At 34.2% G+C, this 23,169-nt stretch overlaps 1 protein-coding gene across 1 annotated transcript in view; it reads right to left on the bottom strand.

The window, feature by feature from the left end:
- Positions 1-23,169, bottom strand: part of LOC145690849 (uncharacterized) — a 269,031-nt gene that overhangs the window by 167,218 nt on the left and 78,644 nt on the right. The window contains exons 6-9 of the mRNA XM_081766211.1: positions 21,299-21,485; positions 9,590-9,786; positions 5,521-5,671; positions 1,964-2,086 (exon numbers count right to left, since the gene is read on the bottom strand). Of these exons, the coding sequence (XP_081622337.1) occupies positions 1,964-2,086; positions 5,521-5,671; positions 9,590-9,786; positions 21,299-21,485 (658 nt within the window). The remainder of the gene's footprint in view (positions 1-1,963; positions 2,087-5,520; positions 5,672-9,589; positions 9,787-21,298; positions 21,486-23,169) is intronic.

Raw genomic sequence — 23,169 nt, forward strand, 5'->3', positions numbered from 1 at the left:
TTCGTACTCACCGTATATGACATTGATACTAATTCGGTGGTGTGGAATTGAAAATCTCAAAAATCGTAATCCGAAGTGTGGTTTATGGGTCAAGATGACATTGTAGCGACGTATTGTTTTCAGATTCGTGATCATCGGATCGAGTTACATACATATTGATTTATCGAACTTGCCAAAATTTAGGGGTCAAATCCTGTTCGGCAACGAGTGACGGATTTGGGGTCCTTAAATTGGTGTTCGGCGTATATGACATCAATATTAATTTTTCGGTGTTGAATTCAAAATTTCAAAGCTCGTGTGGCTTTATGGGTAAAGATAACATTGTAGCGACTCGACGGTTTCTTAAAATTTTGGCGCAAAAATGCCGCATCTCTCGTCATAGGATAACGAATGGTATGCAACTTTTCACGACAATGTCAAAATTTGATAAACTTGTGCCTCTGACTCTAACCGTTCTCGAGAAATTTACGATTATTTGATATTTTGGCCACAATGGCCCACCTTTGGTCATAAGATGTTATGCGACTTGTCACGACAATGTCAAATTTGAATACCTTGTGCCTCTAACTTTAACCATTACAGGCAAGTTTTGATAATAACCTATATATGCAAGATTATTCTACGTTATTTATAGGATCTGGTATTTATTATTTTAATCAAGGTAATGATATTTCGCTTGCAGAATATCCTAAATTTTATACTTCACTAGTATATGATTTAACTTCTGATTCTAGTGTACAAAGGGGGAAGAAAGGGCAGGGGGCAGAGACGGAAGAAAGTGATCTTGAGTCACATTAGAAGAGGGGCATTTACGACATATTTTTACTTAGTTGAATCCAGTGTTACCATCTCTCGCAAAGAAACGCATAATGTACGTAAAAATTAAGAAACGAGAGACTTAGCAAAAACTGTGTGACTAAAAATGCTGATTTGTAATTACCAGTTACACATGAGAATGGTGCTATAAATTGATAGTATTTCAATAGAATTTTGCCAGAAGCTTGCGCTTATATTTCAAGTTTTCGTATGTATCAAACAAATCAACCACAAAGAATACACATGAGTAGTAGAAAAATCACACACACATCACACACAAGGAGATTAAATACATTATCACACGATACTAAATAATATGCTGTACTCTACACACTTAAATGTACACATTTCGTTCAGGCAATGAAATTTGGTTATCTGAACATACAACTTCTAATAACGTGAGATAGATCTCCCTATTTAGAATGAAATACGTTATTTATTCGATCTACACTTCAGAGAAATTAGATAAAACGTGTAGCTTAGGGTATTTAATGACATGAGACAGTCTGTTTAAGATAGGAGAAACTGGCGGAGACCGGATCAAACTTATAATTATATTTCTGGTGAGCAGCAAGTATATCACTTTATATTTCTTCAACTTACCAATCTTTGTGATATTTAGAACTGTATGTCATGTTAAACATGCAGAGCACTTTCAAAAAGTATACTACATAAGCTTTGAACAACTAATTCAAATAAAATGATCTGAAGCAATAATTCGCGACTGCAATACATCAAGCGGGAACTTCCGTATTTATTAATAGGAAGAAATGGAATGTATGCAGATATAAAGCGTAGATTGGTAAAGTCAAATACACAAAGTGAGTACAGGCTTTTCTGTGCCTAAATAGTTCTTGTCTTTTGTGTGAGAGATCTGGAGTCGATTAGTTGTGGAAACTCCTGAGATATAAAGCCTATTATAAATTGCAGGTCAATGTTTCAAACATCCACTACATATAAAAGTAAAGTGAAAACAGAAATTATCATTAACATGGAAATTATACATTTGTGATTAAGAAATGGTTGCACAAACATTTTAATGAAATGTATTTGAATAAGACCATACAATCTGTAAGTATAGATGGATACGTATAAACCAACTAATGCTGTATTTTTAATTATATGTAACACCAATAAAACACTATACCTCCATTGCTTGCTGCTTTCGCTGTCACTACCATGGATTCACGATTTAACAGTGCTTGACATTTCACGATTTCATTGTTTTGGGGAGTGTGCCAAACACTCGCTGATATGTATCGTTCATCTCCTATTCCAAAATTAAAGAACAATAAGATAGACATTGTGAAAATATTAATTTCAATTGCAATATCTAATACATACATAAAGCTTAAGATTTAATTCAAACTTATTTTTTTAGCTGTTGCTACTTATATTTTTCTGTGCGAGAACAAGTACATATAATTAATCATGTAATCTCTAGTGGTTCACGAAATATATCAGAATTTAACATTGATTTGCATGTGAAATCATTATTCATTGACCTTTTGGACAAGCCACAAAGGTATCTACATTGGCGTATGTAAAAGAAGCGGGTAAAATACATATAATCGGTATGAATATGCAGATTGTGATAAGTAAGTTAAGTAAAGTGCCAATAGAAATAATAGGAATGGAATAGGAAATGTACCAAGTGAGCTGCAAAGAGAGGAAATAGTGAGGAACTATATAAAATTACAAAATGTTTAGCAAGGAAGGATTTTATTAAAAAAAAAAAAACTTGAGAATGATCCAAAAGCACTGCCAGAACCAACTTAAAAAGAATTATTTCTCTTATTTACTTTTACAGGCTTTATACCAATTGTTCTCTGTACTTTATTAATGTACTCATTAAACAATTCTTGTAATATATCCATCTATATATAATTTCTTTGAGTGCAAAATATTTTCCACGCATTTTGTTTAAGGGTTCTGTTAAAACGTTCTACGATATGTAGCTTTAGGAAGACAAATGCTCAAAATAGGGGACTCAAAATTTGAAAAATTCGCAAAATATCATCTCTTCATGACTAACGGTTCCCGTGACATCAGTCCTTAAATCTCCCGAAATCCGAAATTTTGGCCAATATCTGGAGAACGACCGCTAGTTGGCTCCTGGCCACCAGCTACTATTTTGTACCAAATCATTCACCGTTTTCTTACGTGTTGACCAACACGAAATGCTCTCTGTGTGATTTACGGTTACGGAGATTTGGATTTCAAATCTCCCAAATCGGAACTCTTTCGGCCAATTTCTTGAGAATGGTTGCAAGTTAGCTGGTAGTCACTGGTTACTATTTGGTATCCAAAAGTTCACCATCTTCTTAGGTATTGATTAAACCAATATGAACTTCCTATGACTTACGGTTTCCGAGATATGGCTTCTTAAATCTCTGGAAATTGGAACTTTTCGGCCAATAAAGTTCAAGCAAAAAATTCCATCACTTTCTCAGATAATTTTTGATGCTATATCGAATGTAGGGTTCAAAATTGAAATATCTGCAAGTAACACACACACACATACATACACGGACATAGAGAATGTCACACTTTCAGTGTAGCACTTTTCAAGTTCGTTGTAAATAAATCAAAGATAAAGAAGTCAAACTGTTAGCGAGACACAAAGAAGAGTTCCAAAAATGAAACGGACACATTCGAGAAATTCTAAAGCTCCAGAACAAAAGGAATAAGTAATGATAGCGAAGATCATGCATAAACGAGTAAATATTGAGGTGCCGATATATGAAGAAATAGTGAAAATTTGAAGGAAACAAAACTGACAAATTTCTAGGAATAAATCACATTTCTCTCAAAGAGATAAAAGTGGATAAATACACACAACCGAAATTAATCAAACCACTAATAGAGAAAATATAAAGACAGTAAAAAAGTACCAAAAGGCTGTAGGAAAGGTATATTAGGAAATTACTAGCGAAAGAAATGTTCTCAAAACATGGAAATTGGAGGGATATGACATTGTTCTCCGTTCCTAATAAAATATTATCTCTAATAATTCACAATTGAATCAAAGAACCAATAGTTAGGAAAGAACAAATAGTATTCGGAAAACAACAAATTTCTTTTCGGTTTAATAAACTCACTCTCTCTTGGTCTGGAAGAGTCACATGAATGGCAGAATTCATTATATCCTTTATTCACAAATTTTCAAAAGGCTTTTGGTCTTGTAACCAGATCGATAATATGACAGACCTACTCTGAAAGAATACTTTGTGGAAAAAAATACACTTATTATAGGGGGGAGCTAAGTGATCTAAACTAAAAATAAACTCATGCAAAACAGAAGCAATGAAAATACTGTAAATACACATATAAGAAGAATATTCCGGATCAAATATGTTGATAATGAAAAAGTAGATTCTTTCTTATGTCTGGGAAGTAAAGTCACAAAGATGAACAGGGTAGGAGATGTAAAGAGACGAATTCAACAAACAGACTGGAAAATTGTACACTTACACCCATTGTGAACAAATGGTAAGAAACTACGATTCGAATTTTCAACTCAAGTGTGAAATCAAAGTTACTGTATACCTTCGAAACATGGGAAGTGGCAACCAGTATTAATATACAATTAAAATTATCTGTAAGTAGATCCCTAAGGATGAAAAAATAACATCTTTGAGTTTTACATCCCGCGCTTATGCCAGTTAGGCTAAAGCAGACGGCGATGATGAGTAATGAATGAAATGGTGGAATGAAGAAAGTGGGAGGAAGCGGGAAAATCCCGAGGAAACCCACACACAAGATGTTTGTGCACCACAAAGTTTACTTGGCGGGGGCTGGGATTGAACCCGGGATTCCAAACACCAGAGGTGGACTCTCTACCACTAAGTCACCGCAGTCCCCTGTCTAAGTATGATTCTATACATAGGATGACTAAAAATAATTATCGATGAACAATTATGAAAAAGAACAAACTAGCGTCCGATAAAAGATGAAATTAAAAACCGAGAAAAGAACTGGATAAGTCATTAAGGAAGCAGTAGGGTGCAATAGAGAAAACAGTACTAGACGCAAGGAGCAAGCAAAGAAGGATGGACAGAAATACCTAGAGGAAACAGCGAAAAGTGGGAGAAGTAAAGAGCAAGAGGACGAGATAGAGTGAGTTCACTGCTGCTTTACGTTCCAAATGATCCTATAATACACGCATTCTCAATTTCGATCTCAAGGCTCAATGCCTTTTACACAACCTGATATATGAGTGTATATATTAAGAAGTGTACCTGAAAGCAATACCGCATATAAAATTGAAGAAACAAAAATATGCCGTAAGAAAATCTTTCACAATGAATGATTTGAAAGACCAAAAACTTGACAAAATGGATTGTGACCAAATGGCTGATAAAACAAGCAAGATGCCAGAATATTAGATGCAGAATGTCTTACATACTATACCCAAACTGATAATCTCAAAAACACTAAAATAACATAAGCGTACCTACATGTTTCATCTTTTAGATATAAAAAAAATCTTTCACATATAACGAGAGGTAATTTCTTTGTCTTACAGCATCTCTGATAACCCAAACGTAGGTTAATATCGCGATTAATTTAATAGACTATTTGAGACATTTGCACATACTTTGTAAAACTATGTAAACGGTAAATGTATCATTAATCTTATTCGTGGATTTCGCATTATACGTTGATAACATTAAATGAATCTTCCTTGAACTATTATTCTACCTTTAGGATTACATGAACCAATATTGGCAAGTCCGATATGAAATTCACCAGAGTGACCAATGGTAACTCCTGTAATTTTAACTATAATTGCATTATCAAATGCACCGTCTATCTGCATGGTGTGTCTCTTTTCCCTCCACTGAGAGAGTATCTGAAAGAAATAACATAAAATAAAATATTTTGAGTATTTAGCTTAATTAAAATTTACAGTTCCTTTCCTGTTATATTGAAGCGTTATCTATCTATCTATCTATCTATCTATCTATCTATCTATCTATCTATCTATCTATCTATCTATCTATCTATCTATCTATCTATCTATCTATCTATCTATCTATCTATCTTTATACAATAGTTTAGAATTAACCATATAAAACACATACGCACTTTTTTCGTGGATTATATTTTGTTTTTTTTTTTCTGCCAAACATTACAATTCCGTCATTTTGGAACATACGTAATTTGTGATCAATAATTACAATACGTGGTTGTAACAGAGCTCTTTTGACACCAAATTTAACACAGTCCCAGGAGTTCTGCATAGACCGAAACAAGCGACAGTCGAATGGTGCGAGATGCAAACTATGCAGCGAATGCATTAATATCTCTTAGCCAAGCCCTCGCAACTTCCGACATATCTTTAAATATGTAGTCCTTCAGGCTTTGTTTGCACGGTATATGATTTCCCTTTCCGTTTATCAGTTCCAGCCATTATCTTTAAATTTCTATTTTACGCTAATTATCAATAACACATGCCAGGGTTTATTGTTCTACCGGGCGGCGTCAGTACATGATGTTTGATCCCCTTCCAATCTCACCAAACGCACAGCATAACCTTCCTCTGCACGATATTGCGTTTTGCGAGAGACTGTAGAATTGATCTCTTTGACACAATCTTTTCCCACATTTTTGTCAAAGTTGTCCACTTTTCATGATCAATCTTGAACAACCATTTCGGAAACGATTAGATTGAATAAAAGCTTTAGAGTCGGTTCATGTGGCACAAAGCCGTCGACTTTCTTCTTGTAGCGAGTTATTTTGAAGTTGTTCAACTCTGTTTAGTAATGGATGTTTTGATGATCAGCGATGTAGTGGGTGGTAACATTCAGGTCTCTGCTGACTTTTACCAGATATTTTGGTGAATGGGCACTCACTGCATAGAGCATATTGGACACGAAATCTCCAAAGCGACAGCGACTAAACCACCTTCTGGCTGTCGTGGTTGATAACGCCTTTTGCCTCGTGGTTGATAACGCCTTTTGCCAATACAAATTACAAATTTCTTCACATGATTACGTAGCATTTGCGCCTTTATCGAAATAAAATTGTTAAATGTAACACAGTTTTGCGGAACGTTCAACCATCTTCGCGGTGTAATATCATAAGTTTGATTATAACGTTCCAACACTTTTTGCATAAGTACTATCTTCAACCGTCAGTTCTCAAATGACGTAAGGATTTTTGCTACTGTGACAAATATGTCCTCCTATTTGGGAAACTAACGTCATCTCTTGTGTAACGGGCTCAATATTGTTGACATAAGAAATAGACAAAAGGTAGTTGACAAACTGCCAAAGGAAACTCCTAGTAACGTTATTTGCCATGCCGTTTTTATCAGCAATGCCTGCATTTAGTTCACTATAAGTCATTCGTTAATGCACGTACGGGTTGAAGCAGCAGAAGTCTTTGTTTGCACGAAGAGTGCGAGTTTGTCCGTGAGCAGGGCAGCATTCTCGTGTCCCGGACAGAACAGAGATTATCGAGTGGGTGACAGATTGTAAAGAAAGTGGGTCTGTCATTGACAAGAAGCATGAAGGACCTTCGAGAACAGTTCGTAACATCATGCGCTAGGCTTTGCAGCAGTTTTGAAAGAACAGTTTGGTGCCATGCCAGAACACTCTTCATATCTGAAGTTTCAGTGTGCCAAATTTTTAAGCAAGATCTACGTTTATCCGTAGAAAGTACAAACTGTAGAATAACTAAGATTATCGTTAACGACAGTGTCTGCATGTTATTGGAACTAGTAAAATTTTTCCAGTTTGGTCTATTTTACCTATTTTTAGTCTGTAAAGGTTTCAAATTACTTCACTTTCCGTCACACACACCATATATATGTCAATATACCGGTATATGTTAATGAAATTGCATTGAGTAAAGGGAATGTTCCACAGTCGATCCTCTGTCGATAAAAATGCTCTGGCGTGACACAGAGCTAGTTGCGAACCTCCGTTTGAAGAACATGTCTTTTATAGGCAAATTGTGTCCATTCTAATGTTCTTTAAGCTTGCTACCAATCTGAAATTGGTCTCTCTTCCTAAAGTTGAAGGCTAAAGTTCTAACATATACAACATTACATCGCGTAGACTACTTTTAGTTTTACTCCCATTTCTTCATGTTATTGCGCTATATGTATATGAGCTGCTCGAAGGAGGTCAATGCTAAGCGCTATTTTTTAACTTTAGAGTAAAAAGGGAGAGAAGATCTCACACAGTATTTCCATGCAATGCAATGCAATGAGATATTAAACAAGTATTCCTGCTCTATGTAGGCATAACTCGGAACCTAAAGTACCTGAATACTGTTCTGTGGTTCGATGCAAAGCCATTCCTCGATCCCGTCGGAAGTGACACTTACCATCTTCTTAGCCCAATCCCATCACATAGGCAAACATTTTAAACCAGCCTACTATGAAGTTCTTTTTCTTGTGTCAATGCATTTTTAGAAAAGCAATGCCTTTGAAAGTGATTATATTGTTACTATTCTTAACCACGCAATTATGTTTGCACTTAATATGTTTACAAACACTATTATTTAGGTATCGACAAAATGTATGTCTTTTCCTCCACCTTCTTACACGGTTAATGTAGACTTTCTCGTTGCAATTACCCAACTTGTTCGCCTTTTTACTATTTATTTATAGACTACGTTCTCAAGGCTATTTCAAGACGTTTCCAATAATAGACTTATATATAATTGTGTTCAATGTTCCGTAATAGAAGTATAATTTATGTACATCACGTATAACTAATCCTTTAAAAATCAATCTATGTCTGACGGAATGCTGCATTTTGATAGAGATGTTAATAAAATTTAAGAAGTTGTAATTGTAAAATATGTATCAGAGAATAAATAAAATTAAATACTACTAAAAGAAGGATAGTAACAATACTTTATAATGACGTAAAAGTCTATGTTTCTTTTATTGAAGAAAGAACATTGGAATAATTCTTTATTGAAACTAAGCGAAGCATATTTACGGAACTAATATTTAATAATACTACCCAATGAATTCTAGAATTATATGGATAAGACTGCTCTGCATTTGGTCTATAAATAACATAAGTTAATGTAGGGTTTACCACTAACACGTTAGAACTTCGAAATCTAGTCTCAGCAATGCTGACTAGATTGGCGAGATTAAATTGTGACAATAGCATGTTCTAGTCTATGGGTAAATTACCACAGAAAAACATAATTGAATAACTCATAGAAATTATTCGAATTCGCCATCAAAACTTAACAGAACCGGAAACGTTCTGTCAAGAAATGGATTTATCAATTGTCCACTCAAATCATGTTTTTTCCGCTGCAATATATTAATAAGAGAATGTTTTAACAATATTCATTGTAAAAATAAAATCACCATGACTTACAGTTTTCATCCAATCTGATTTTAAAGTTATGATGTTCTTATTGGTAGACCCTATATGAAGCGTTGGATGACAAAGTGGTGTAACACATGAGAAAAAGTAGATGAAGCCATTTCCGTTTACTTGAAACCATAACCTGCTGGATGGCAAAGTTACGTATCTCAGAGTTTAAAATAGGCCAAAAGATGGAAGCTCAAAGAACGTCATAAATTGGAATTGACGATGTACCAGCACGCCAAAGTGGAGTAAATCTCAATATCTCAAAATGTCTCAAAAGTGATATAAGTCACTTTGTCATTCAATGCCTCATATTACAAGAGGGAATATTTTTTGGACCTAAAAACGTTAGTTTTTATTTGGAATAGTCTGATGAGTCATTGAGAAATTAATGCTTACATTAATTAATCTATAATGCTTACATTGGATTCTTCTGTTGTAGTAAGGAGTTCCTTATAGAGTGTTGTTCCTGTCGTTGCATATTGCACTTCAATGGATAATTCTGAGTAGTTTGACAGGAAGTTATAAAAGAATGAAAAACAAAAAATTGTAGAAATTGGTATAAACGTTGCGAGAATGTTGTTCTCAGGTTGAAAGTCACGAAGTGACAAATACTTATCTGAAATCAAATAAGAAAGAAAGTAAGTGCCGTCCAGAATTTGTAAAACAAACTCTACTTCTTTCTCCAATGTGTTAAATACTTACTTTCGCAATATTTTTGTGAAGTTATTGAGGGACTCAGCAACATCCAGCCTGGACCGCTCTTTTCTACAGAGAAGTTTGAGGGCTCAAAAATTCGGGAACCATTGTAAATTAATCTCGGTACTCTGTTCGCATTTTTGTACATTAGGCACACCAAAGAATGCTGCGCTTTTGTTTAGAACATGCCACTTTCAGTAGTCATAGTTTTTATCAAAGAGTAACGTTTGAGCCGAAGATTGACTTCAAAATCCGTGTAGAACACCAAAATGACGGCCACCAAGAACCACGGTATTGTCATTTTTAAGTAGCTATTGTTTCAACATTACTCATCCAAATTCAATAACTAGTACCGTATTCTCTTAACAATAAAACATTTTTTCAACTCCATAGTAGCGCCTGTCCGTATTACGTATGAGAAAAGGGAAATTTGATGGAAATTTATCAGCAAAAATAACTTTTTTTGAAGTTTCGGGACATCTACAGCGACCCCGGGTAAGAGTAAGCAATCACATTGTATTCTGATAAATACATTTATTACTTGGTATTGATTTTGCCAAATATGGTTCTGATATCTTAAATATAGTGATGTGCGAAAAATATTCCTCAATCCTATTTGGAATTAGTAAATACATATCAATAGGGACGATTACGATCTAAAATTTCTTGAGCGAGTACAATGCATCCAAATTTTATGATTTGTACGCCATTGTCAAGAGAATAATGAAATATGTACAATGGAATGTTCTTTATATCCCTTATAAAATACGGGAAAGGGGAAATTTTTCCGAAAAATTCCTGATTTGTTGGACTTTTGGATCATCTTAGCCCAGCCCTAGAAGAAAATATGCTACACGAACATAACTCATGCGCCGACTTTTGCTAATGCTTCGTGCATCAAACACCATTCCTATAACTTATGTAGTGAGGTAGTCAAAAAACATAACAGGATCTTGTTAGGAGGGAATTTTTCTGTTCTTATACATTCAACTCTATATCTCTCAAATTTTATTGATAAATAGCCTTTATTTATTTTTCTCTGGATGAAAAGACCCAACATATTTCAATCAAAAAAATTGTTGGCGTTATATCTAGAGAACTACATATTGTATAGCCAAACCTTAACTATCAGTTAACTCAGTATGATGCGATTATCCCATAGCAAATACGAAAACTCGGTTTACGGACTGTTCAAAAATTTTGTGGAGCCTGATCGAATTGGCCCAAACGATCGAACATATTTCAATCAAAAATTTTCTCCTAAGCCTTATATCTGGAGAACGACATATAATGTAGCCAAACTCAAACTATCCATTAACTCCGTATAACATGCTTTTTCGTAGAAAATGCCAAAATTAGATTTATGAGTCGTTCAAAATTTTTTGGCCGCGGATCCAATTGCCCCAAAAGGTCCAATAAATTTCAGCACAAAGTTTCTTGTAGCCTTTATGTCTGAGGAATTGCATAAAGTGTAGCCAAACTCAAACTATCAGTTAGTTCAGTATGATGTGCTTATTTCGCAGAAAATATGAAAATGCAAAGTTGCCTCTGATCTAATTGGTACAAAAAATTAAATTATTTTCTTTCATTTTATTTTATTTATAAGATATACAAGATAAACAGCAAATTCTGAACAGTTACTTATAAAAGAAAAACTTCTTCTAATAATTTTCCAGGAGGTAATGTACCTAAAATGGAAGCCACATTTCCTCGCTGAACTGGTATGCTGATACGTTGTATCAGGAAAGTAGTAGCCCGCTTGTCACCAGTATGGTGTGCTATACGTTGGCCTACTTCTTTAATGAAATTGAGTCCTTCGAGGCCCCAAATGCCGCTCGATTCAATGGCTACTGGCACGAACATGTATCTATTGAGCAGATCTTTATATTTTCTTCTTTCCTCGTGCAGCCTCTGCGGGCTGCAATAGCTCCTTGTCGAAATGAAGAAAGAGTAAGATTAGATGACGCGAAAATGTCAGAGCAGGTGAAATCCCAGAGAAGAATCCTTCCCCTCTTCCATGGTACCAGCGTCATGCCATCAGGTCTTTTTCCATCAGTTCTGTTACATCCCACAGGTTCACGAACAGATGGAACTTCCGCCGATGTGAGTGCTCTCCAGATAATGTCATTCACGTTCGAATGCCTTACATGTCTTCCGGAGCTATTTATACAAGACAGACCGTGTAGACTATTCTGCTTGACTGATGCACCACATTTAGAGCAGTTGTGTGATTCACAGATGTCTACTCGTAGGCGAAGTGCAACTGCAAAACGAAAACTTTCGTTTGGAAGGTGCAGTCCTAGGGTGTGTGTGAAGGTAATGCCTGTAGCCAAGCCCCTGAAATTGCTGATGAGGAGGTGAGAAGTCTAGCCTTATCTTCTTGACTGTCTGTTTCTTGTAACACTGATTGATGTAATTTGATGATTGGCCTGTCCCAAATTGATTGCGAACTTCTGCCCGTTATTTCAGGAGGGCTTAAACCAACTAGGTTAGACCAGTCAGATATGCAGTCTTGGACATCAGATTCTATGTGAGGCTCATTCAGTTGGTTCAGGAGTATCTCAATGGTATGCCGAGAGCCATAGAACGACGCTAAAAATGAAGGATACGCCAAATCGACAGCCCGACGAATACCAAGACCTCCAGAATCAACTAGAAGGGAGGACTGTATCCATGTGTTGCTATTTAGGTCACAGTTGAGTAACGATTCCAGTCCACATTTCAGAACGGTGTCAAACGACGTAAATCGACTTCTCTAGTAAATCGGCTTCACGTCAAGAAGTAGAACAGCGTAAAAAAATAGATTATTTTTGGTATGGAGAACGACGCACGAAGGAGATAAAAAGATGAATGTGCGGAGACTAGGATCAGACGTGACAAGAAAAATCTAACTTTTTAGTTTTCTCTACTAACAAATTACGTGTTGCCTCAGGTGAAAGGGCTGCACCAAGTAGAAAGGCTGACGAGGTTGTGATAAGTAGTATTCCTGGTGCTGAATTTGTAAATTGTGATTATAACACTTCTATTTGATCTTGCGTAATTTCTAAAAATCCTACTTTACACTTCATAAAATTTAAGTGTAGTCCGATGTCTGCTGCCATAGTTCGAATATTGTGTAGTTCACTTATAACTGTGTCAGGATCTCCTCCTATAGTGCCATCGCCTAAGTACCAGATATTTAATTCAGTGTTAATCCTAGACACTATGAACTAAATTGTCATGGCGAACAAAGCGGGACCTAGAGGATCGCCTTGTTGTACTACACGTTGCGAGAGTATAATCTTATCACCTAGAAATAGGTTACTTGGTTGCGCATAACATTGATATACATAGTGATAAATCGATGAAAAATGAGTTTTTACTGTGAGTAGCATAGCGTCTCAGTTCAGCTCATTAAAAGCGTTACGAAAGTCTAATTTCACAAAAGCCTTTTGTTGTGAATGGAGAGTAGAAAAGTAAATGCGAGCTGCATGTGCTGCGGCTCCGGCTCCATTGGAAACGCCTACTCCCAATCGGTGAGGGTAAAGGAAACTTACGACGGATTCTTTAATTCTGGAACATATAACTTTTGCTGATATTCTTCTCCAAATGTTCCCCACTGCAATTGGTCGAATTCCACCGCTCTTCTTATTAAGCGCAATAAGTGATGCTCCAAAAAAATTGGTCTTATTTCCTCAGGTATATAACCTGAAAGGATTAAATGAAGTAATTCTAGAATCATCGTAGTTAATCTTTCTTTTGAATCTGACTAATGATGTAAAAGTAGATCCTTAAGAATCGAGGGATGGAGACCATCAATACCTCCAGCTGACCCAGATGGGAAGGATTTTACAGCGTATCATAATTCAGAAACTGAAACTCTTGGTATATTAGGGTGATCTTTAGGAGGGTCTGGTAATGAAAAGGTGTCTGAATGTGAAGGATGCTTCTCATTAAGTACTTCTAAAACAGATGAATTAGGTGTGGCGATGATATCTTCAGAAATTAGTAATCTAACTGCACCTCTTATGTCTCCATCGTTGAGTTTGTTTTCGACTCTTTTGGTGTTAAAGGATGTTGAGTCAGAAGAATGTTGAGATTTGCGTTTGTATTTTTTGGAATAATCATGGGGTAACGCATCTTGGTGAGAATCATCCCATTCGCAAACTCGTTGCTTGACCCAAGACGTTAAGTTGTTAATTTGATATGATTGTGACGGAACATTGAGTACTGCATACGGGAATAATAAAAGATCCATCCATGCGTGTAGGTCGTTTCTGTTTACAATACGACGGATGACGTCATAGAGACAGGTAGCTACAGATGACCGAGCACCTCTTGGGACTCTTCTTAGTAAAGGAACGGAGGATTTTAGTTCGGCTATTAGGTTGAAAAGTCGGAGATCAGATGTTTTTCGTTGTGATTATCGCATTCAATTCCATTTGATGAAGAAGGATTATAATTTAGAGATGAGTTATGTTTTGATATGGACGGCTTACTTTTTTTACGGAGAGTTTGGTGACTTTTGCTAATGTGGATAGCAAGTCCTCTTTGATTGGCCAGATGTTTTTCACAATGAGAGCAGGATACATATTTTTCATCGTATGAAAAATTATCTAATTCATCGTTGTTTGTAACTGACACGCTTCCAATGTCAGAAACTTCCTCTATATTGTGACTCTCTTGGCAGCAATCATTGGAGATTAGATGATTTACGTCATCATAACTTTGAACAAGCCTCTGCTGGTCAGCCGGTACGCTGAGCAAACACAACTCTTGATTGTTATATTCGTGAACCGACTCCATCCACCATTGTTGATTAAAAAATAAAATATAATTTTAATCACTTAAACAATAGGAAATTTTAAATCTGTTTAAAATAACAATATATTTCAACACAAATCTCCTTCTAGACCTTATATATGGAGAACTACGTATAATGTAGCAAAACCCAAGCACTCAGTATGATGTGCTTATTCCGTATAAGGTATGAAAGCTCGATTCAGGGACCGTTCAAAAAACTAAGGCACTGATCCAATCGGCACGGAAAATCCAATATATTTGAACAAAAAATTATTGTAGGCTTTATACATATGGAGAACTACATTTTGTGTAGTCAAATCCAAATTTTCAGTTAACTCAGCATGATGTGCTTTTCCGTAGAAAAGTATATATGAGAAGGATGTATAAGGAGAAAAAAGGTTTCCTCTTAACAAAGCTTCAGAATTATAAAAGAATCTAAATCGTACAATTAGTTGATAAGATGCAAAAGAATTTAGTGAACTTCTTAAATGTCATGAATAACCCCATAAGATATACCTCTCAATAAATCTGGGACATAAATTACCTTTTTTCGTATCTCATGGGGTCATGCAAAATTTGCATTTGAGTTGATTTTGAGTTTAAGAACCGATTCAGCAGTAATGTTATATCAGACGTGGGTCTACTAATTAACGTGGAATCTGAGACACATGAGGTCCGCCAGGAATCGAATCCGGGTCTTTCACTTCAAAGACAAGTACGCTAATTATTGCATTTGAAACACTCCAACATTGTAAAGAGAATGACGAACTAACCACACAATTTGGAAGGGTAGAACTGTGTCCAGCAATTTTATATCGTAATTTCCCTTACTTGTATATATGTATTACTTTCCCATTCCCCGTACTTAATCGGGATATAAACAACATTTCACTTAAAATATTGCATCATTCTTAAGAAAATGGCGTGCTCATCATAAAATTTGGATGGATTGTACTCGCTCAAGGAATTTTAGATCGTAATGTTCTCCTTTGATATATATTTTCTAGTTTCAAATAACATTCGGAAATGTTTTTCTCACGTCACTATATTTACGATATCAAAATCATATTTGGCCAAAACATTACCAATAAATAAATACATTTATCAGGGTACAATGTCATTTCCTACTCCTACCTGTGGTCGCTCAAGGTGTCCCGAAACTTCAAAAAGTATATTTTTGCCTTATAAATTCCCTATTTTACCCAAATTTCCCTTTTCTCCTACATTATACAGACATGTGCTACTATGCAGTTGAAACACGGTTTTAACGCGGTACTAATCATTAAATCTAATGAGTAGTGTTGAAGCAATAGTTACTTTAAAAAGGCAATTTCATGGGTCATGGCGACTATCTTCAATGAGGTCAATTTTGGTGTTCTACAAACAATTCGAAGTTAATCTTCGGCTTAAATGTTACATTTTGACATAAACTGTGACCACAAAAAGTGGGATATTCCAATCAAGAAATGCAGCATTTTGTTTTTTCCAGATATGAAACCAACGTACTATTTGTCGCACAAATGTTGGAGTCTGGTTTATACACTGACCGTGTTAAAGTTTTCGGCGAACAGTATTGAACACAATATTACTGCCATATATCATTTTTGTTTCTGAAATAATAAAACGTCAAATGCGTGAACCTATACAAGGCAATTACAATATAAAATTGTTTATAACAAACACACATTCATAATTGTCCAACTCGGTATAAGAAAAGCATTCCTCCACCTACTGATGCATTTTGCTATTGTCAAATTATATGTCTACTAACGTTTCACTTATGTTTGCTTACTATTTCACTCGTGATTACTTACATATGGATAACATAGATAACAATAGGGACACATCTAGTCAAAGCGCTTTTCTACTTATCATCAAAATGTTCTTATTGTCTTTATTTCAGAATGCTCTATCACAGGATATATATATGAATCATTTTATATGGAACACCTAGTATTTGGAATCAGTTACTTAAAGTAATTATTATGAATACTGAAGCTTTTTCTATCTTTAGAGTATGCATTCCTAATTTTTATACGATGCAAATGGCATATGTCGTAAATCCAAATATTTAAGTTTACGTCAGAATCTTCAGTTATTTCTGTTTGGTAAGCAAATATGAGTGACGCATGTGCTTCGTGAATTGTATCTCAACACAAATCTAAATTTAGGACATGTGAAGATGAACATTGTATAAATGGAGCACCTGTGAACTACTGAAAATTGGTCATCGAAGACATTCGGATAGATTCTTACATGGAATAAAGGTCCAACATTATGTTTTAATTTAACATAGAGACACCAGGAAGAGATATTATTTATATATAGGTGGATCATTATCTTTAGACCAGGTCGTAACATTTAAACTAATAGTTAAAATTCATTAAAATTGTGTAACATGTAAAAATCGATACGGGGATATCTTTTGACGTACTTTGTAATTCCACCAGATTAATTAAGTTGTTACTTGAACATAAGGTTGTATTTTACAAATAGCACTTCGCCAGCATACTGCATATTTGAAATGTACATGTTAAACAAAACCTTTAAATATTTCATTCATTATTCAGTGCTACAAACTATAGAGCTTACAGTATCGCAAATACCTCTAGAAAAACAAAGTTGGAGGTCTCTACAACAATACTAACTCAAGTGAGACGGACGTTTCAATACACATCGCAGCTTTTTTAATGTCGAACATTGTAAGAATAATATTATAAATATCTAACAAGGAGAACAAGGGGGATCGGAAATTGCAATTATTTCAAGAGGTTTTATATGTACTTATTTGTAGATAATTATTAAGTCTAATCACATAACTGGTTTTCCAAAAACGTAAAAATTGTAATGATGTTTACAGCAATTTGATAAATCAACCCAGTCTGAAGATTTGAAAAACATGGACAGAGATTACTTTATTGCTTAAAATGCCATACTTATGATAAAATGTTTTAAAAATTGTTGCTTTCATCTGTTTGTATAACATTACAACAAGAGTTTTCTATAATTGTAATTATGCAAGATAAACTTATAGCAATTACATGATTTTAAGATGATGTAGTGTTGTTGAAACACCACAGCTTGACTCTGCGCTTGGTACTGATGTTAATCTGATGGTATTACAGAATATGTCGTACGATATCTATCTATATTGCAAATTACGAAATTTAATCGAATTTTAAGTATCACATAAAAACGTAAAAGGATGTTTCAATAAATATGGTTTATCGTAGACAAGTAGAGAGAGAGAGAGAGAGAAGGAAACTTGTTATTGTTACGTATTTTGTCTTCTTATGGGGACACGAATATTAAAGTAATTAAATTGCGTGTATCACAAAGAAGTATAATAATCAAAAGCAAAGTAAGGAACAAGTAATATTTCCTCAGTGATGAATCAGTAATTTTACCAGTAAACAAGGAAATACGATTACAAAATGTGCGAAGTAATCCTACATGTTTATAATAAAAATAAGAGAATGTAATTTCATAATTTTTTTTAATTTGTAGCTCATATAATAGCCGAACGCTACTCAAATGTAGTGCATTTTTCTCAACTGGTGTAAAGGAAATATTATTCTTCTTTAACCATTTAAATGAAAAGCATGAACGCGTAGCAAAATTTATATATCTGAGTCAGTTCTATGTACCAATAACTAGATGTATCATTTATGAGTTACTTATCAGACTTTCAAATTACCATGATAAAGATGGAAGGGCAGAAGAGATTGGACAGCAAAAGACCGGTATTTTTGCAAGTGATTTATGTAAATTAAATGTCCAATTTTAGTGTACTTAAACATCATTTTCTTAAAATCTACAAATCAATGGTATAATTGTTGGAGTTCCTTTCGAAACTTCTATGTGTTATACATCAACAAAAAAAATAGCCTATTCAAAAGCACTTCTCATTCCATAATTCTTTCCCACAGGCATAATAAAATTTCAAAATCTCAATGAGAAAGAATATACGATGACTGAGAGGTCTCTATAAACTGGAAACGAAGTGAAGTAGTTCTTCTGCGGTAATGTTTTATCTTGAGCACATTGTAGGTGAAATATGCATGAATTGTGTTCAGTGTAAAATGTTTCTTTACAAGGAATATTCTGGTTGCGTAAAGACGCTTATTCTTGTGATCATGGGCGGTGATTAAGGGAGGCAGTTGCCCCCGCACTTTTTTGAAGTAACTCATTAATGTATATAGTTTCATTTAGAAAAGTAAAGTTTTTGTATGTATTTACTGGTTCATAGAAAAAATGGTGCCATATATTTGCCGTTCCATGAGTATGTATTGGTTGTCTTCCTCTGAAGTAAATAAAACTACAGGAATTGCGTTTTAATTGCCACAGATTATAACCCCAAAATTAACATATTGGAGCACAACAATTTCAGCATACTTTCACTCCTTACAAGGGATCAATATATTAGTCAGCCGCTTTGAAACTAATTCAGAGAGCATTTCGCGAAAGAAAAAAAAGTCTTTTACAAGTTATTTTTTAATTGCACAAAAATTGACAGTTTCTAAAATGTCTTTTCTTCTTTCTAAAGTAAGGGGGAAAAGCGTAATAAAAAGTATATATGTACGAGTGTATATACAATTCAATTTAGTGAATTCAACATAATTCTAGGTTTAAGTGTTATTTTGTATAACTGGAGTATGGAGTGATTCTAAGTATTGTTGTGTTTTGATGTGCTCCCTGAAAGTGAAAACTACACCTAATGGCAAGGAACATGTTTCAGGTGGTTGCAAAAGCAAATATTTCTTTAAATGTCGTAGTATATGCTTGTAGTATTTACTGTCTTTCATTTTATAAGAGTAGTAACATACATTTAATAGCATGTGTGGAATTAAAAATTATGTTGTTCATTAATCCCTGTTTCAATATGACTATTGAATAACAAGCATCATTATTTATTACTATGATTATTATTATCCTTTCTATTTAATTGTTTTACAAATTTGTTATTCAATAATCTGATGACACAGTTTTCCAGACAGAATTTTAAGATGTTCATGAGCAAGGAATCAAATCGCTTCTTACACTTTTGTTGTTTAAGGCTACAAAGGGCTACAACCTATTTGCTTTGCTCTCGCTCTTGTCAATTTACTTAATAAAACATGAAATACTATATACGGTATTTTAACTGAAAAAGATACTCGTAGTATCCTATTAGTTATACAACCTTTTGTCAAACAAAATATTAGAAACAAGCAGGAAAACTGCATTTACATGCAAATATTCAGATCACGTCTTGCCTCCCCACTTTTAACATCCAACCGCCGCCACTGCTTGTAATTTTAAAGGTGTCAGAAACATATAAGGTACCACAGTCCACTTTAGATAACTATGTAAAAGCTGAATCTATACAGCTTTATGTCAATAACTTCAGAAAATGCGGAATTATGTTTTAAAATCCAAACAATTTATCGTCAATTGCTGATAGGTACATAAAACGTGAAGTCAACGAAACGTCCAATTCGAACACATCAGATGGATATATTTTCTCTGCTAAACCTTTCTCCACATTCTAATTTTTCCTACTCGAAATTTACAAGGAACTTTTTCTACAAACAAAATCACAGGTAACGCAACCGTAATAACTTATTGTCCATATAAATAAAGTGTTGCAAGTAAGAAGCCAATCAAAAAACACCCACGGACATAATAAAGATGGATAAGAAGTCTGTTGGAAAGATGAGGATATAAATCATAAAATGTACGTACAATAAAGTCGTTTCACGGGAATCTATGCTTCTAGAAATAGTAGACGAGCATCAAACCGAGAAACAGTTGAACGTATCTTACCTTCTAATGAGTTTACAAAGCCTTCTTAATCATTCTGGCTAGTATATACCAATGAAGAGAACAACGCAGATGATGTTTATAGTGTAATGAACCCGAACGGGGTAATGAGACCAGTAAGATTTTATTAGTTGCATTGTATGGATTCATGAATTGTGTGTGGGATATAAGAGGAAAATTGTTTTTTGATAGGTGAGCTTTCTATTTCTCATGGCTAAAACTGACCTTGGAAGTAATTGTATTTTCTATTCCATTACCATCATATTCCAACCATAAATATTTTCTTTTTGTGTGTTCTACTGTTATTATACCTGTATCTAGCAATATTTGAAGTATCTTTACAGAAGTGTTATGTTTACTATTGCAACGTAATTGGTTAAACTGTGTTTTCACTATCTTATTTCACACTTTAATTACAAGTATTAATTTCTATTACTCCATATTTTACCATCTGATATTTGGAACGCCTTTGCCTGTATTAGAGTATCATTTTTCACCTCTCAGATTTCGAATATTGTTGTCTCTCGTGATGTTACTTACATATAATCATTTTTTTTTCTACGGCAGGCACAAATAATTATTAAATTAGATATAATGTATCAATACTCAATGTTTAAAAAACTTTGGATTCCTTTTTATTCTTCCAATATAGAAACAATTTTAGGTATCCCATATTCGGTCATTTTACTGTGCAATTTTTAGCGTTTTTTATTTAGTAGCTAGAAGATTACAAATGAATTTGAATATATATGATCAACCATATATAAATCGTCTTCTTTTTTGCCCACCCAGGTCATTGCTTTCAACCTTCGAGTATGCAGTATTATTTATTACATCAAATAACTTACAGATATGGAATCTCCATTGTCCTTTTACAAATCTAGTTCTCCAAGCAACGTACTTCACATCAATTGGATTCGAATCTTGTAATTGGAGAAATGGTTTTTCAATTCCAAACTGAAATACCTCAATTTTCCCTCCAACAAAACGTACTGTGAAATGCCTCCATTCAGTATTGGAAATCGAACCAGGAATCTACAAATAATAATAATAATAATAATAATAATAATAATAATAATAATAATAATAATAATAATAATAATAATAATAAAACAATAAATGATTGGCCACAAACATAAAATTCCATTCTAGAAGTTGCCATCAACACACCAGTTGCTATGTTAATTTAATATTCTATTAGAACAGCAAATAGCATTAGCACAACGTAAAGCCTAAAGCACATCTATCACTTTCGTTCCACTTGTCACGATTAGATATTCCATTCCAAATTGGCACCGCTGTTGCTCTTTCATGATGTGGAATTCTACAACATACAAGATGACATTTTATCTTCTTTTAATGTTACGAATCGCCTACCGAAGTTTGTGCATATGTGAACCCTGTATTTTAATCCAGCAAATATACAATGGTGGGATATACAAACTTTAAATTAAACTCGATTTGCGGGTGAGTAGAGCAAATTTATGTAAGAGCAATGTCATAAAAAGTTGTTGAGAATTAGAAGGAATTTAAATAGCAAAATAGTTTTATCTTGAAAAGTTTCGGTACTTCTATAAATTATCTACAAACATTATTAAACATACAATAGAAGCTTTCTCTACCATAACATTCTGTTAATTATATATCATGTAGGAGATCCCATTTCTAATACCTCTTTTGTTAACGATCCATACATATTTCTAAGAAGTCACCTTTCCTCTGAACAACTTTCAAATATCTATAAAGAACAGTTCACACTATATATATGTAATCTTGATATTTCCTAGCACTTAGTAAATTACTATCTGAAATGCTTGGCCTTTATACATGGAAAAAAGATTTATGAAAATATTTGTAATTCCCTTCCATTATAACACACATTTTAAGGCAAGTGTAACAATAAAAACTAATAGAAAAAAATACATTTTTTAGATATTTATAAGTCCTTTTTCCCATTAGGATACATCCCATAATCAATATAGACTTTGCAGTAAAATCCCACTATGTTCCAAATTCATTTAAAACGAGTAAGGAGTTTTCAGTGATGCGATTATATATAAACAAGGTATGGAAAAGCATATAGAAACTGATCTTTGACCCATTAAAACTAGAAATTTGAGAACTGCTGAGACACGTGAGTGCTTATTTGTAATGAGATTTTTTTCTACGATTACCGTTTTATTAACTTGAGGGACTCAGAAAATACCATATTCCCTGCATTAATTTTGAACCTTTTACTCCTTTAAGATACATCCTTTTATCAAACCAGTGATTGAAAACTAGCTGCAGGTAGATTGTAAGTATGATCGTAAATTAATTTTAAAGTTTTCAGCTATTTCACTGCGACGCAGTCGCAAACAGCAGACAACTTTGCTCTCAGTACGAAGGAAAAATAATAATAGAAAATATCTCTATCTTCATAAGACGGGATTTAAAAAAATGTTGGACATGTGTCTGCTTATTTTTAATTATGCAGAGATTCATCTCCGTAATTTCAGGAATACATTGTATATGGTACTATATCCTGGACAAAACATTTCAATCTTCCTTCACTTCCTTACCTTATATAAGCTGCGAGGTTGGTGGGCAGTATGTTGACAATGGGACAGCTTTTCAAACCAAGGAGCATTGCACACAGGAAATTGTAAAACAATGAAATCAAGCTTGTTGTGGCAAATTCAATGAAAAGTGTGCGTAATAAAGAGCGTACCTCTCATGT

This window comes from Thermobia domestica, chromosome 7 (assembly GCF_964235325.1).
Source record: "Thermobia domestica chromosome 7, izTheDome1.hap1.1, whole genome shotgun sequence".
Taxonomy (NCBI): domain Eukaryota; kingdom Metazoa; phylum Arthropoda; class Insecta; order Zygentoma; family Lepismatidae; genus Thermobia; species Thermobia domestica.